The 17865-nt window shown below is 45.3% G+C and overlaps 1 protein-coding gene across 2 annotated transcripts in view; it reads left to right on the top strand.

Annotated features, from left to right (window-relative positions):
* The first annotated feature begins 6787 nt into the window (after window positions 1-6787).
* Window positions 6788-17865, top strand: part of Map7 (microtubule associated protein 7) — a 137865-nt gene continuing 126787 nt past the window's right edge. Inside the window, exon 1 of one of the 2 annotated variants that reach the window (XM_075948104.1) lies at window positions 6788-7004. In XM_075948104.1, the coding sequence (XP_075804219.1) occupies window positions 6938-7004 (67 nt within the window). In that variant the 5' untranslated portion in view covers window positions 6788-6937. The remainder of the gene's footprint in view (window positions 7005-17865) is intronic. The other variant, XM_075948074.1, reaches the window with a different exon arrangement.

Raw genomic sequence — 17865 nt, 5'->3', positions numbered from 1 at the left:
TGTCTCTGTTGCCTCCCACCCCACCTGGCTTTGAACCTTCTTAATTTACAATATGTTACAATGTGTTCCCAAGTCACCATCATTAGGCTTTTGCTAACATTTTGTATCAAGCACACAAGAAGGCAGTGCCATTGTGGATCAAGGTTCATGAAAGGTTTGTGCTGGGAAGGCCTTTAGCATTGCCCATGCCAGGGCTTCTCAACTTGGATTTATGTTCAAATGACCTAGATGCTTTTGAAGTAATATAACAGAGTACTTGCATAGTAAGACTATGTAAGACTTTAAATTCTAGCAACACCATACACAACAACAAAAAGATACTGATCTGCCATCTGAAGGACTGGCAGGTATCTTGGGAGTGGAGAAATAGCTCAGTGCTTAGGATGCTTACTGCTCTTCCAGAGGATTCAAGTTTGGTTCCCAGCTCCCACATCAGACAGCTTATAAGCTACCTGTAACTCCAGCTCCAGGGGAATCTGTCTCTGGCCTCCTTGGATACCCAAACTTATACACACACACACAATTTAAAATCTTTCAAGAAAACAAAAAGAGGACCAGACACATTTTAAAAATTCCCCCACCAGCGATTTAACGTGATCAAATTCTACCTCATTTCTGGGCCCAGTGAGAAGCAAAGAGAGAAAGGGCCCCTCTCCTAGGGGGGTGGTAGTGAGATGGTGACTTCAGTTAAGGTAGAGACTGTGGCCACCTGTTAGCCCAGAGGAAAGCTCCCTCCTGACCTGTGACCTCTGGCAGATTAGCCTCTGTGAAATGGGGAACTGCCTTCCTCCAAGGGCTGTTCTGAGACTCAGACAAGGTAAGGTCCTTAGTCGGTGCTTAGCGTGTGCTCGGAGCTCAGCTGCTGCCTGCTCCTGGGATGGTCCTCATTCAGAAGCACCTGTGAAATACTGACTGTGGGCCAGGAGTTAAATGATTCAGGGGTGAGTGAAGGTGCCCGCCGTGCGAGCCTGGTAGTCTGTGATCTACCGATCCCCCGAACTCAGGTAAAGATGGAAGGGGGGAAGTGATTCCCTGGTTGTCCCCTGAGCTCCACCCGTGTGCAAGCTGAGTTCTGCACACATACAGCACAATCAATAAATGCTAGGCTACTAGTACATGCTGTGGTATGAGTTAAGACATAGTTCTTGCCCCTCAAGCCCAGCGTCAGAAGTGGAATCAAAAGTGTAGGAAGGGCTATGGATACATCTGCCAGAGAGAATCAAGAAAAGCTTTTCAAGACAAGGAAGGATGAGAACTAGGAATATGGTTTAGAAAAAGAAAAGTTATGCAGGGAGAAATAAGATAGCTTTTCCAGAAGTGGGTCTAGTGTTGTTGTTTTTTTTTTTAAACAGCATTCTTGTCTCTTTCTCTAAATTCTGCTGTTGCATACTTTGTACCCTTCATTGCTAGGCCACTACATAAAGGAGTTTGATAAAGATGAACTTCACCCATTTGAATGGCTATGATGTGTAGCGCACTGTAGCACCATAGAAGAGAAATAAACAACGCCCATAGAGTATGATTAATACAAACCCAGAGACAGAAATTGGGGTTGAACCTGAAGGTCAGAAAAGCAAAACAGCCAGCCACTGGCTCTTAGCTCTACCCCAGTCTGAAATGGCGATCCTGCCTCCAGGAATCTCAGAATGAGACTGTGGGTGAGATCTGTTTCCTCCCATCTTATATTTCTTTCTAGTGCTGGGGTTAAAGGCATGCACCACTACCCCTGGTTTCTATGGCAAACTAGCATGGCTACTGGGATTAAAGGTGTGTGTCACCGCTGCCTGGTCTGTAAGGCTGATCGGTGCAGCTGTTTTAACTTCAGGCAAACTTTATTTATCAAAATACAAATGAAATGTCACTACATTTCCTCTTTTTGTCTAATATAAAAAGGGAAGGCTATAATTAATATAAGAAAAACTATACAATAATTACAGTGACTATATACAATATATACAGGCAATAAATATATCAACAATGTCTAGTCTATTTGCATTTAAAAAATTTAGAGAAAATTCTCCATAGCTATCTTATCTTGGTGAGTCCAGAGTCTTATACCTAATTTACTTCTTATCATAACTTACTTTTTGCATCTGGTAAACTATAACTATCCAATCTTTAACGCCCTCAAAGGCCCAAGAATTAAATAATAGTAACTGAGTAAGAAGGAAGTGCAAGCAAGTGACTTCCAACAAATGTGCAAAATGACAGAAATAGCTGGCTGCCTGGACAGTCAGCCAAAATTCCTCTGCAAAATGGTTGGGGCATGTATCTTTGGCTTACAGGCCTATTTATTTGATAGACTTTTCTGTGAAGCAGGATATTCTGAAGGGCTGTCCCTCCTTGTCTTGACAATGTTGGGCAGTCACTTTATTTGTGTACTGCTTATCTAATTAGGACAACATACTGTCAGCAGTCGAGGCAAGGGCATTTTCTTGCTTAGCAGCTTGCTTTTGCCACAAAGAAAGTAAACGCCACGTGGAGTTTCTTCAATGCCCATTTTCTTCTCTGAAGTAGACGGGTGCTACCAGTAGTAGACATGTCTGATTGTAATAAAAAAAGAACCTAGGCTATTAAAACATCTTAAATGTCATATTCTGTAGATCTCTGAAGGGTTTGAAGATGACCTGTCTATCTAAAATATGTCCTTGTTTGACCTTGAAAACATACCTAATGTGACAAATTCGATTATAACAGATGACTAATTACTAACCTTGTATTTCCTTTTATCCCAAACAGTTAGTAATAATAATTTTCAAGGACTAGAAATTTGCACTACATCGATGAGTTGTAGAGGTACAATACCTTGAATAAAAGTAGAAATATATGTATAGTATATTCTAACAAAATTAATCTCAAATTTGTATCAATATACAACATTTCTATACTATATACAAAAAAATCAATCCTATGTAAAACATTTAAAACTAGCAGTTGCTTTTTAAAAATAGAAATAATAATCTACCTTTTATCTTATATCTATATCTTTTATCTATATCTATATACAAAAAAATCAATCCCATGTAAAACATTTAAAACTAGCAGTTGCTTTTTAAAAATAGAAATAATAATCTACCTTTTATCTTATATTTATAACTTTTATCTATATCTTCTTTTTTTCTTTACAGAGTAGATTTAATAATCTACCCTTTTATCCTATCATATCTATATCCTTCGTTAGAAATATCACTAATGCCCACAAGTGCAGACAGTGTGTATGACATCAGCATATTTCAACCTATGGACAAATAAGATAACTCATAGTGCCAAACTTTACGGAGACTCCCTAGAGCACAAACAAGACAAAGTCCCTGCCATTAAAAATGTACATCAGATTGAAGACCCAAATTTGCACTAAATCAGGCAAGTGTGAAACCCAGCGAGTGCTAGTGAAGTTCAGAAGGTAGACCACTGAGCCAGGGCAGGTGGACACATTCCACGTAGGAGAAGGCTGCTAACTGGCTTTCGAGGGTGGATAGTGAAGGCCCAGAGAATCACCATGGGTAGACAACAGGCTAGGAGGAGATTCCATTAGCCAGGAAAGCAAATGCTCCCTAGTGGTAAAAGTTAGCGAGGGGGAGGGTCCCAAGGACCTCTCAGGGAATGGGAATGGGGAGGGAGTATGGCTGACATCAGAAGATGTGGAAATAGGAATTCTCTTAAAAAGGTTTGAGCCAGGGAAAGCTGTGTAAAGTCATCTTGTATTAGATGATTAATAACCTCTTGACACGGTGTAAGGGGAATTAAGGGGAGATGAACTGAACAGGGCAGTTCCAAGCCTGTCTCAGATCTGAAAGAGGGACTAGCATGGGTCAGGCTGGTAGGAAGCCAGGGTGGCATGAATGAATCGTGACGATCTGAGAACTATGGGCAGTGATGACAAGGGAGAGGAGGGATAAATGCCGAACCCATGTGGGTAAGAGAAAGATTCCAAGGGAGATATTCGGAGAGGGTGTGATATGTTGAATTCACAGCAGAGTATGATAGAATTGTACAGGGAATATTGAGAATAGGCTAAGGGCTGATTTCAGTCACTAAAGTGCTTGCCTTGGAAGCTGAGGACCTGAGTTCAATTCCCAGAATAACATTTAAAAAAAAAGCCAGGTGTGGTAGTGTGTGCTTTTAGTTCCAGCACTGGGGAAGTGGGGACAGGCAGATTCCTGGGACTTGCTCACCAACCAGCCAGCCTAGAAGCAAGCTCTAAACCAAAGGAGAGAACATGTCTCAAAAAAAACATGGTAAATAGTGTTCTGAAGGACACCAAGAGTTTGACCTCTGGTCTTGACACACACACAAACATGTATGAAAAAAACATGCACATACACACAAAATCTAAAGACTGTGTTGGACAAGGTTGGTACTGAGTCAGGGGTATATGTTCTAGACTTGAGTGTCACCAAGGTGGAGCTAATCGTAAATGGGGATCACGAGCAGCAAGGCAGAGAAAGGAAAGCTGTGGCTTGAACTCTGGGAAGGATGGAGATCTCAGGAGCAAATGGGAAGGAGGAGGGCTCCAAGTCCACAGGGGAGCCTGAGGAGTCAGTGGTGAGTGAACAGGCAGAAGGTAATGCAGAATCATGTCCACATATAAAATAGCCAGGGGACCAGGGGTGGGGGTGGGGAATGGCGTTGTGCTTCCATCATGAGGTGAAGGACCTTCCGTCAGGAGGTGAAGGCAGAAGATTCATGAACTCAGCCTCAACTACACAATGTTTGAGGTCAGCTTGGGCTACATGAGTCTCTAAACAACAACAATGGCAAAAACCCAAATAAACAAACAAAAACCAAGCCAGTCAACCAAACAACAAATCCCAGATGTCTAGGGGAACCATTGATTGAAAAACACCTAGTAACTTGGTCTTGTGACTCGGAATGCTACTATAGGTGAACAAGAAAAACGGCATGTCTTGTTTTTCAAATAACTACGTCTCAAAATCCCATACTTGTTAATACTTTAGTTGAACAAAACATGTGACAATGGATGGAAAGTGAAGAGGACAGATTGTGGGGAACCAAAGGGCCCTGGGTGGAGAGGCATCTGGGGGCTAGGGAGAAGAGCGGGAGGTAAACAGAGGCTCGGCTCCATCCCTGGGGGGGGGAGAAGGAAGCATGGGAATCTGGAGAACTTTTGAGTTGGATGTGAGCGCCCAAGGCAGATGGCTCCTGTGTTCCCAGGGAAGAACAACCTAAAGGGCAGTATGAGGGCATCTGACATTTAACAGATGCTGTTCCCTCCCTGATCAACAGTCTACTGTGCAGCAGACACTGAGTTAGGTCTGGAACTAGGAGTCTGTCCAAGGCCTTACGTGCTGGGTTTGGTGTCCTTATTGCAATTAACAATTATTGCTCTAAAGCAACTGAAACACAAATTTATCAAAAGAATAGAGTGTGGACAAACACCCACCAGACTGAATACTACCAAACAACACATACCAATAGCCTCTTTCCATTTGTTTGTTTGTTCGGAGACAGGGTCACGTTATTTAATCTAGTTGGCTTCAAACTCCTGACGATCCTCCTGCCTCAGGGATTAAGGTGGGATAGAAACACCTAGTATAAAATCTTGACTTAGGTACTTAGTAGTGTCCCTCAGAAGGCTGAAAACAAATCACCTCCTTTTCTAGGGGTCTGCCAAATAGCTGAACTACATACAGCGAAGAAGAGTCTTGCTGGTGTTCAGAGAAAGTGTCTGTCCTGAACCCTCCAGAGTTTACCAAGGGAAAACATCTTTGCTGAGGTCCAAACTGAGCTCTCTATTGAGAGCTTCCTTCTGCTCACTTGGGGCTGTGTGCTGACCCGAAATGTAGCACCACTGATTTCAAGATGGTGGAGGACTATCTCACTGTTCAAAGACCGGTTTGTCTCTTTCACTGTAAGCATGGTGCTTTGGAATAATCCATAAGCAACCAAAATAAAACAAAAACAAAAAACCAAAACAAACAAACAAACAAAAACCAACCTACAAATGAAAAGATACAGTCCAGTCCTGGCCTTGGAGTGATACTGTTCAGACACTCTTTAGTGTCCCCTGTGCACTGTGTGGGGTTTCAAAGTACAAAGAACTCGTTGGTTATGCTGAGAGAGCCAATGGTGGGGACCTGTCTTTCTGTGTGAAGGCAGAATTGGTTGGCTGCTGTGTTCCTTCGCTTTGTTCCTTCTTTTGTTTCCATTTCTGTTGGTTACTTCACCACCCCCTCAGCATTTTGTTGCTTATCATTTATTTTGCCTACTTGGGCAGAAATTCGTTTCTCAGTTGCTAATGTTTCTTTTTGAAAACCGCCTTCCCCAAGCCCCTAGTCCTTCAAAGCAAGTCACAAGACAGTCGGAAACCAAGAATAAGAAAAGCCCCAGCAGTCAACGCAAGTTTCATTAACGCGCATACGGGGACACGCGTACTCATCAGCCACGCGGGCAAGGTGAAAAACCAGAGCGCAGACGGAGCCCGGTCTCGGCGTGGAATCCTGCCGGTGTACTTCGGCTCACCACGTGGCATCATCTCCTTGGGCGACTGTCACCGCGAACTCCGGTCCCCAAGAGGCTGAAACTGACCTGGCGCGGCTTCAGAGTTCAAAGGGGATCCGAGCCCTCGAACGCCTTCAGCGCCGCACCGGGGCCGCGGGTGGACGCTCTCATCACACACTCAGGCGCGGCGGCGATCTCGGGCGACAGGCGGAGGTGGCTGGGAACCGCCGGCCGGGACACCGAGCTCTGCCGTTCGCTCTGACCGCGTCCGTCGGGGCGTCTGCGGCGCCGTACCTGCCCACGAGGGGGCGCGCCGAGCCCGGGCGGCTTCGGGCGAGCGCTCGCCGTCCCCGCCCCCCGCCCGCGCAGGCCACCGCTCACCTGTCTGGGCCGCGGGCCCGGGAGGCGGGGGCCCGGCGGGAGCGAAGCCGAGGAAGAGGGCGGAGCGGTTCTCGGGGCGCGTCATCGGAGCACCATGGCGGAGCAGGGAGCTGGCGGCGACGGCCACAGGGGCGGCGACGGCGCTGCGCACAGCGACCCAGGTGACGACGCGGCCGAGACGGGAGGGGGTCGCGGGGGTCGTGGGAGTGGGCGGGGCGTGATTTCACCCCCGGCACCGGCGACCCTCAGGGGCCGCGCGACCGGCCACCGCCGAGCGCCCGCGGGGCCACAACAGGTGGAAGCAGGCCGGAGCGCGCGGGGAGGTCGGGGGCGCGCGGGGCGTCGGGGGCACGGTGCTGGGGGGCGCGGGCGGACCTGAGAGCCCCAGCGGGCGAGCGGCGGGAGCGCGCGGCCAGGTGCCCGGGGCGGGTGAACTGTGGCCCGAGCGGAGGGGACCGAGCCGGGGGGCAGCGGCCGACGGGCTCCCGAGCTCTCCGATGGCCCGTAGAGAGCGCCGGGTCATGCGCGGTCTTGGAGTCAGACTCCGGGGAGTTTCTGCTCCTCCTGTGGCGCCAGTAGCCTGAGTCGGGAGCCTTGGCTCTGCCACCCGGGTTGGCCCTCGGGCCTCGGTGTTGACGATCTGCCTCCGCCACCACCACCAACCGACACCCAGGGACGTGGCTCACACCCTCGGAATGTCTGCCCACTCGCGTCCATCTCACTATAATATGAAGCCAACTTTTTTACCCCCTCCTCGTGATTTTGTTTTTCCTCTTCAGGGAGTGTACTGCAAATCATACCCTCCCGCCTAACCACCCTCCTCCCGTTCTATTCCTGGCCAGTACGCGGTTCCTTGGACCTTCCTACACTTGGGATGGGGGCGGGAGACGCTTTGTTATTTTAAAGAAATGTGAAGTTGCAGACCCCGCAGTTGCAAGCTGTTACTGCTTCTACACACCCACAACCAGAAGCAATTGTTTTCTAAATGCAAAAATCGCTCCACCTCTCTTCCCCCACCCCAACGTACGCGTTTAGAGGGCAGTCTTATTTTTAACCTGCAAGGTCCATGGAGCTTGGCAGTATTTCCCAATCACGAATCTACGACTGTACCTAAACTCCTGAGGTTGAGACCGACAACGTGTCCTTAATGTATTTCCAAGTCAGGCTACATCCTGTAGGGTGGTTGACTTTTGTCTTACTGTGTCAAAAAGATCGTTGATCGTTATTTTGGTTTGGGTGGAGGAGATGCCAGAGTAATTGGGGAAATTGATTAGCTGGGAACTGTCCAGGCTCCCCAATCCAGGGCATGCTTGGTTGTGAATAAGGCATGGATAAGTAACAGCTTCTGGGGGGGGGGGGAATGTTATAGTGATCTAAAAGGCACCAGTTTGTCCCTTGAATGCTTTGTAGATCGGCATGGGAACTTGTTGAGACAGAAACGAACTTGCAGCTGGAGTATATTCAGTGCCTGATCGCGTTAAGGAATGAACTGGCCATGTGTCTTAACAGTTCGTATGCAAGTCAACCATGCATCATTGAAATATTTTCTTTTTAAAGATTATGTTTATTTCGCCGCGCTTGTGTGTGTGTGTGTTGCGGGGGAGGGTGTTGTGTGCATGCCACAGCCTGCTTGTGGGAGATCAGAAGGTAGCTCGTAGGAGTTGGTTCTCTCTCCTCCATTATGCGGGTTCTGGGAATCAAACTTAGGCTTGGCAGCAAGTGCCTTTACCCATTGACCCATCTCACCAGACTGAAGTGTTCTTTCATTAAAAGTGGAATTTTTTGGCTATTATTTCCTCCACATCTTTGCCTAGAAATTTAAATTTCTGACAAACATGTTTTGTGTATGATCAATTATAGGTATGTGTGTATATATAGTCTTATATTTCTGGCCCTGTATTTTTCTCCATTTTTCTCTCTCTGTTTTTAGTATTCAAACACGCCTGTGCAGAACAACTTGCGGGAGTCAGTTCGCTGTACCATGTGGGTCCTGGCCATGAAATTCAGGTCAAATGCACATTTAAACACTCCATCATTTTTAAATCATAGACTTGTATGGGATTTTACTTATTTATTAAAAAGTGGGGTATCTAGGCCCGTCTTTTATTACCACAAAGAAGTAAAAGTTACCACCCCAAAATGCCACATTTCTTTCCTTTCTGGTTTTTGCTTGTTTGAGACAGGGTCTTGCCATGTATTCCTGGCTTGTCGCAAGTGTAGGCTCCTCCTGCCTCACCACCTCACCCTCCCAAGTCCTAGATTACCTGTGTGCCATCTTTCTCAGCTACAAACGGCAACACATTTCTCAAAGCATTCATTTTGTTTTCTTTTTAGATATAATTATTTTGAGGTAGAGTACTACCTTAAGTGGCTTTTAAATTTTATGGCCCTGTGCAAAGGCTGTAATTTAAGGGCTCTTCAGATTAAAATCTCAGGTTATTACAAAAACAATACCTGTGATGTGTTCAAGATTATAGGCTTATGTGTTCATATGTGTGTGGCTCGGATGGATTGTACTTCGAGAGCATAACACCTACTTATAGGATACTACATAAATGCAACATTCAGAAGCACTTCTGTAGACATATGTTTAGATTTTGCTTCAGGGTTGTGATTATATTTTTTTTTAAAGTTAATTTTTCCTGAGGATGAACCGCTCTTTCAATATACTATAATATTTTTTTTTTTGCCCATAGTCAAAGGGAAGCAAGAACAACAACAAAAAAATGCAATTACCTTGGAAACAAATTAGTATTTCACCACTAGAGGATGTCAAGTCCCTTTCTTAAGAATATTATTTGGGGCAGTCAAATTCACAGGCAATCACGTCACAAAACTATTTGAACTCAGAGTCTGGGTACCACATTGTATGCACATGTGCATGAGCTGTGGAAAGTGACTGAACAGAATAAGCCCCCCCATTTGCCAGCCTCCTTTGAAAAAATGCTGCAGAGTTCAAATGCAACGCTGCTTTTTTTTTTCTTTGATGCCCAAACTTTGATGTGCAGAGGAATAAATTGATGCCTATAACTGGTGAGTTCTGTTGCCATTCTTTTGGAAGAAATCACTTAGAACTTGGAATTGAGTTTTTATTTCTCTTTTAGCAGGACTCTGGTGGGAGGACTTTAACCTTTTTACTTTGGTCACTGTCCCTTCTTTGAATTTTTCCAAAATAGTCATCTTTGTGGTCTTGCTTGACTTTAAAAGACTGATTTAAATCAACATAGTAGATGCTTAGACGGTTCTGGGTTGTAAACCCCTCCCCATTGAAAGCCAGATCCTAAGAATTAGAAGTCCTTCATCCTGTGCAAACTCTACACCTCGCCAAGTCATTGGTTCTCAACCTTCTTATTTCTGCGACCCCTCAATATAGTTCATGTCGTGGTGAACCCCCCCATAAAGTTATTGTCGTTGCTACTTTATAACTGTAATTTTGCTACTGTTAGGAATCATAGTGTAAATCTCTGATATTTCTGATGGTCTTAGGCAGCTCTGTGAAAGGGTTGTGACCCACAGGTTGAGAGCAGCTGTACTGAGTAAAAGGAAATATTAGCACGAAGCAGTCATGCCTCTGTCACTACTCAGGCATGTGTGTGAAACACTGATTTACATTGGCATTGTCTCTAAAGAATTCTGACACACTTGTATCATGATGCCTGAAAACAAATTATTCAAAGAGCAAAAGAGAATTTATTAAGTCTGGTCATGTTAGTACAAGAGCTAAAAATATTGTCTTAAACTAATTTGACCAAGAATGTGTACTTTCTATAGATTATTAAAACTATGGCGGTTGGAAGGTCCTTAAATATGGTAAGGGCATCCACAGGCAGATATCTGCAGGTTCTGAGGGTTCAGTGGAGAAAGAATCGCTCCTGGCTGTGGTCATCAGAGCACTTACTGCAGATAGCACCTAGACAGGTAGGTAGGTGGAGAAAGAGGGAAAATAAAGATACTGGCATGGAGAAGTGCAAAGGTTAAGTCATCTTAGCAAGACAGCTGTGAGAGGTTCCAAGTAAGTGTCTGGGGAAATGAGTTTGAGATGATGGTGCATTGTGGCTAAGTCAAGGAAGGACCAAAGGTCGAGCCAAGAGTTTGGCACAGTGTCATGTGGGCAGGGACTAGTGTGTCTTGATTAAGAGATAGTTTTCTGTGCCTGTGAATTGGGACTTGATTGCCCATTCAAGCGATAGAGCCGTGCTGTTCCTTTAACACGGGCACAACCTCCACAGGACTCTGCCGCTTCAGGACAACTGTCAGCAGCATATGAGGGACATCTGTCTAGAAGACAGATGAGCCAGATTTGCCCTGGAAGCAGGGAAGGAGGGCTTCCTCTCAGAGGACAGGTGCAGTCACTGCTGGCATGGCAGTGAGCACAGGAGGGGAACAATTCAGGACTGGATGGGGCATCTGTCAAAGGATGGAGGGGAAAAAGGTGATCTAGGGCGTGACACTTCGAATCTGGTTCATTAGTTTAATCCTGACATGGCCATATTCATGACCAGGGCTTGGCTTTAGTAAAAGAAAGTGGGCGGAGGGAGTGGCGGGGGAAGTGGTTTGTCTTATACATGAAATTTGTGCAGCAAAGGGGACACGGAATAGTCACTGGTGGCACCAGAGAGTCCGGTGGACATGTGAAGCTGGAGGAGAAAATCAGAGGTCAGGTCTGGGAGCCATTTCAGGAGAGAGTAATTCTTGGGAGGCGTGAGGAAGAGATCAGAAAGAAAAACTGCAGATGGATGACCCAACATTCAAAATGGAGGATGGAGATAGGGAAGTGAGGGATGCCCAAGAGGGACAAAAAGGCCAAGCATTCTAAGACTGAAAATTTAAAGCCATTGCTTTGGACTCCGGTACTCACTGATCACTCCTAGAAGAGGACTTCAGTTGTTGGCCCAAAAGTTGGGTGCTTCCAATTAAAAGCAATTAATGGATACTCGAGTAGTTTGGAAGACCAGATAGCTGGTCTTCCCATAATGGTTGCCAGAGAAAATCAATACATTGAAAATTCTTCAATAAGTGAAGAACTTTTTTTTATTTGCTTTTTAGTTTGAATACCACTTTTAATTCAGTATACAATTAACACTGTAAATAGGACATGGAAGAGTTCTGACACCCTCAGACTCCCTCAGGCTCCCTGACCTGCTTGGCATCTTTTGCTTTGACCTTCAGCTGAGTGTGGTGGCACAAGTCTTCAATCCCCTCAGAGGCAGGTGGATCTCTGTGAGTTCGAGGCCAGCTTGGTCTACAAAGTGAGTTCCAAGGCACCCAAGGCTACATAGAAATCCTGTCCAAAAGGGGGTGGGCAAACAATGTAACCTTTGCAGCCCCCCCCCCCAACTTGGCCTAATGTATCTGAGGTTTGAGCACACCATGAGGCACATGGCAGCTCCCAGTCCGGAAGCTGATAAGGAGGAGGCCCTGAGTGCTTCCCCTTCTACCCACTGAAGGACCTTGGCTTACTCCTAGGTTTTTGCAGGAAGAACAACATTGTTGCAAATACTTGTACACCGTCCTTGGTGTTAACTGATTTTCATTTAAGGCAAATACATGATTGTCTCTAGTGCAATTAGATAAGACATTGCCACACTTCCTGGGTGGCTGTATGGCTTTCTCTTTTTGCGAACACCATGTGAGAAATGATTATTCTGTATCCTTGTCTGCTTTGTTGATTTGATGGTTTTCATTTTAGCCACTCCAAATTTTTTTGAGTAAATTGTAGTCCCCTCAAAGTGAGGTATTTATGCTTCATGCTAACACAGTCTCTTCAGTGACGTCATGTTAAACCCAAAACCCAAGTACAATGTGGAGTTTTTGTTTGGTGGGTCATTCTTGTTGTTTTGTGATTCTGGGGATTGAACTGAGGGCCTTATCCACGGTAGACAAGAACTCCAGCTACATTCCCAGCCCTAGAGTCTTCATTCGGCTCTGTCTCGTTTTCTCTTTGTCCTCGCGGATTTTCTTACTTCCTGTGCAGCCCAGGCTCTGAGATTATGAGCTGAAGCACTTTGACCCCACGTGTCCCATGCCAGTTCACGTCTCCCTTCCTCCCTAGTGAGTCTGTGCTCTCACCCCTTGACCTTGGAAGGGGCTTTTAGGTTTAAAAAAAAAATTGTAACTAACCCGGCACGGTGACACTGGCCTTTAATCCTAGCACTCAGGAGGCAGAAGTAGGCAGAGCTTCATGAATCTACATAGGAAGGGCCAGGCCAACCCGGGCTGTAGAGTGAGACCCTGTCTCCGGAAAAAAGAAGCAAGCTGGAAATACTGGTTATACACCTTGCCTTGCGATACACTCCTCTTTTCTCGTGGCACACTGTGTTACGGAGGTGAACACTTGGTACTAATTTTCAGTCCATGCAATGTACTCACAGTGCCCTGTCATCTGTCACTGGACACTCTATCCCTAGCAGGAACCAGGTCTGTGTGCTTGTTATATTGAGGCTCGTTCTTCTCCAGTTTCGGGTCTGTCAACTCTCTAGTGACGGTTCCATCCATCTCCTTAGTTATCCTTTTAATGCGTTGCAGTTGCTTGCAATGTAAGTTACGTGACAGTTAGCTTTTTTCCTGTTTGTTAAGTTTTATTCTCCTTAATATATTTTTTAATTTGAGAATTTATTAGCCAAATGAAGAATTTTCTTTTCTTTTATTAGGTGCTACTTTGATTTTTACTTTCTTTATAATTTTCTTTATTGTGTGTGTGCGTGAGAGAGAGAGAGACAGAGAAGAGAGTGGTGTGTATAAGCGGCGTGTGAAGATGTGTAAGGTGTACCTGCCTGCACATGTGAGTGTGGAGACCAGGGAGCATGGCTGCATTGCTTTATCAGTCTGTGCCTTGTTCCTCCGAGACAGGAGCTGAACTGACTGCCATCAAACCTCCCCCCAATCCTTCCATCGTTTTCCATAATAGTTCTGGGATTATAAGCGCACTCATTCACAGCTGCCTTATACTTGGCTTTATACATGGATACTTGGAAGTTAACTCATGTCCTCAAGCTTCTTCAGAAGCCCTCTTACTCACTGAGTGTCTCCCAGCTTTTTTTTTTCCTTCTGGAGGGCTGGGATCAAACCTGCGTCCTTTTGCATGTTAGGCAAATGCTCTGCCACTGAGCTGGACCCCAAGCTTTGAATGTTAGTTTGCAGATAAATGTATTTTAGACAATATGAAAACAAGTACATTAGAAAAATAAATAGGGCTTAATTACATGCAATAATTCTGCTTCTTTGATGCTGCTACAGAGCTAGTTCTGAAGTCCATGTTATTGCTGCACTATTCAAAATAGCTAAGAAATGGAGCTGGCCTAGATGTTCACCAAGAGATAAATAGATAAAGAAATGTGGCCCAGCTGAGCATGGTGGTACTCTGCTTTCATCCCAGCACTCTGGAGGCAGGGGCAAGCTGATCTCTGTGATAAGAGCAAGTTCCAGGATAGCCAGGACTACACTGAGAAACCCAGTCCCCCTACCTCCCCCAACAAAAAAAAAAAAAAAGAAAGGAAAAGAAAGGAAGGAAAAGAAAGAAATTTGGCTCAGTATACACTGTTTTTTTTTTCAGCTATAAAGGAAAATGAAATCATAACCTATGCATGGAAATGAATGAAACTAAAGAATATTGTTAAACAAAATAAGCCAGACTCAAAACAAATATGAAAATTTCTCTCATGTGTTGAATTTAGATTTAAGAGTGTGTATAAGAGTGTGTATGCTGGAAATGGAAGCAGAGCTTAGATGTACCTCTGTAATCCTGGTACTTGGAAGATGTAAGCAGGAGAATCAGAAGTTCGAGGCCATCCTTGGCTACATGAGATCCTACTTCAAAAAACGGCTTGCATGTAAAAAGAAGTCACCTAGACAGTGTGGAGGTAATGAATTCATGTGGCTTGTAAGAAGAGGTGGGGGATTATTTAGGGGAAGGAGGGGAACCAGCAAAGCGGGAATTAAGCAGATAGGGATTAAGCAAAGAAGATGAATAAAGACAGTATAATAACGCATATGTATGGAAAGGCCAAAATGAAACTGTTACTTTGTGTGCTAACTTAATTTTAAAAGCCAGTTGCATGAGAAAATGCCCAGAAGTATTGGCACAGCTCACCAGATAGTGCAGGTGGGCACAGCAACTCGAAAGAAAGCAGAGTGGGAACCTGGGAGTGGTTTGCCATATGTGAACTGCAGGCATCGTAAGTAAAATCTGTGTTTCTAAGTTTAGAATATTACCATACGGTTATCTTAAAATTCTGTGGCTTTTTAAAAATTGCCCACAAAACCTCCTCTTTAAAGTTGGCTTTCTGGTAAGTAGAACCATCCTGTACTGCGCCATACCTTCTGTGTGTGAAACGTGTGTCATTGACTCTCCGTTGAACGTAAGAAGCTAGACCCCAGGGAAAGTTCGTATTTCAAAGTGAAATTCTAGGAAGAGCTCCTTCCTCCAAACCGTGCTGGGTGGCGCTGAAACACATAATAATTCAGCTATAAATAAAATGGGTTCCTACTTCAGGAAGCTTGGCTGCTTCTCAAGATTTTAATCTAGGTCTGTGGTTCTCAGAAGCTCCTCACCTGAATCTTCTGTGTGGCAGACACCACAGGCAGGACCTGGTTGACAACGTTCTGCCGTCCAGCTGGATTGGTTTCTATTCCCTGTGCTCTAAATTAGCCCAGTGACACTCTTAACCACAACCCTAGGGGCCTTATTTGAATTAGGCTTACTCCTCGGGCAGACGGTCACTGTTGAAACAATGACCAAGGTCGCCTGCTAGAGCGCCATTGGTTCAGATGAGTGGTTTTTAGTCTTGGCAAAGAGTTAAACTCACTTGGGGGATCTAGAACTCCCACGGTGCCCCGGCAATTATCAGAGAATCTTGCAGGTGGGAACCAGGTGGCAGTGGGCTTACAACTCCCCAGGTGGCTCCTGTGTGCAGTCCATGCCCAGAACTGGTTTCGGCCCACCTCCCGCCTCGTGCTTTTTTATTTGACTTTGTGAGTAGGTTTAATTTGGAGGTGTCAGGTACACCTCGCTTACAATAACCACATGGAGAATCTTGACAGCTGCTTCCCTGAAGTTTGTAGAGTTTTGGGTCCATTTCTCTCCCCAAAACTTTTGGAAGGAACTATAGATATAAAATGAATGTGCGTACATTTGGTCAGACAAACATTCACAAATTCAGTGGCACGCTTGTGTAGTTTTATATATAAATGTGAAGCTAGACCAAATGTTATATAGTGAGCTCTGGTTTTTTAGTTATACACACACACACACACACACACACACACACACACACACACTTCCTGCAGTTTTCCCTCTGTCTTCTTCCTGCTCCCCTCAGAAGAGGGAAAGGTTAATTCCGACTGAGTAGATGGCATCTTGTCCCAGTGTGTACACTCTTCTCAGAGAAGCTGCTGGTGACCCTGTGGCCTCTAATCTCCTTAGTTCTTCTATCATCTATAAATAGTGAGCAGAGTATGACCTCCTCCATCTGTTCGCTTTGGTCCTCCCGTGAGGATGCTGGATGCTGATGGCCTTTAGGCGAATGTTCCCTCCTCTCTCCCTCCCACCAGGCTCTGTGGTGCCCAAGGCTCAGGGGGTGCTTGCTCTTTTCACATGAAGCTTTTTTCTCTGCAGGATTCTTCACACTCCAGGTAGCACCTCCAATTAATATCAGACGCTAGGACACTTTACGTGCTGAAATGTCTAGAGAGGCTCCCGTGCTGCATTTGTGCCTGTTTCTGCCAGTTTGCAAAGACATCTGTGGCAATCTGTTGCTGGGACCAACCGGCGGCATCCCCGGCTTGTTCCTCCTGGCAGCTTAACCTTGGGTACAAGATCTAGGGCCAACATAAAAGGAACTGGCCCCTAAAAAGAGAGTGTCTTTGATTTCTCCTCAAGATTATACTGAAAATGATTTCACTCGACACCAGATCTTGCAAGGACAAAACAAGGCCTTGCTCTTAAAACTGAAACTGCTCAGGAATAATACTAATTATTTTGGGTGCAAAGCACTGGAGCCTCCACCACCTACTGCCTGTGGGATCCTGACAAGTCACCAAAGCAACAATGGCTTTCTTTTCAAACCATCCTCTCAGGGAAGAAATGAGTTGCCGTGTAGAACAGCCCCTAACACAGCAAGGTAGGAAGTGTGTATGACAAAGAGCTGATCCTGCATCACCACGCACAGATGGGCATACTCCGACATGCTGAACTCCCCCTCAGGCAAGGCTCTCCTTCAATAGGTGAGCTCACCACGGTGAGGGCATGGGAATGCCATGCCGACTCAGCCAGTTGTGACTGTATGACCTCACTGTCCCAGGTAAGGCCAGAAAAAAGGCGGCTCAAAGCAGCTCTTCAACTGTCAAAATGTCACGCAATGTTCAGTGAGAAGGTTGCGCTGTCCCAGTCTGTGGGATGCTCGCTGCCGTCGTGTTGTATCCTTGAGTTAGGCACCGGTGTCAGCCCCTGTTGGCTCACTTTCATTTTACTTTTATCGTGTACAAAATGACTTTATTATTTTTGGTTCTTTAGTAAAATATTATTGTTGCAGAGGTTCATTTGATTTAAGCCATGAAGGTGGACTCGCATTCCCTTTGGACCATGAGGAGGGGCTTCCCAGTTCCAAGTGAGTTAAAGGACTTACTCCCTCCCCTCCCCACAGTCCAGGCTCTGTTTATGAGGAAAACAGGGGAGCTGTGGAGCTCACCTCCACCAGGCTTCAGGAGAAGCAGGAGGCAATGTGGCTTCTGCAAAGTACCTATGTGAAGCAAGACATCAGAACGTTATTTCATGTCTTAAAGTCACCAGTTTAGAAGAAGCTTCCTTACATTGCAGAAGTCTGTCCTGGTTGTCGTGGGTGCATTTTTCCCTTAGGAAATGATATCCCCAAGCCAGGGTCAGTTGTAATGTAGGTTTTGTATCTTATTAAAAATAGATAACAACTTAGCAAAGTTAAAAATGTGTTGCTTCCTCAAATGAGTTCTGATTTCAGTTCCCTAGCTGGTTCCTTCAGGGTTTGTATACAGAAGCTTCAGATTACATCT

Source organism: Microtus pennsylvanicus, chromosome 1 (genome assembly GCF_037038515.1).
Source record: "Microtus pennsylvanicus isolate mMicPen1 chromosome 1, mMicPen1.hap1, whole genome shotgun sequence".
NCBI classification, from domain to species: Eukaryota; Metazoa; Chordata; class Mammalia; order Rodentia; family Cricetidae; genus Microtus; species Microtus pennsylvanicus.
The sequence above is the reverse complement of the archived record's forward strand: the minus strand, read 5'-3'. Positions and strand labels throughout refer to the sequence as shown.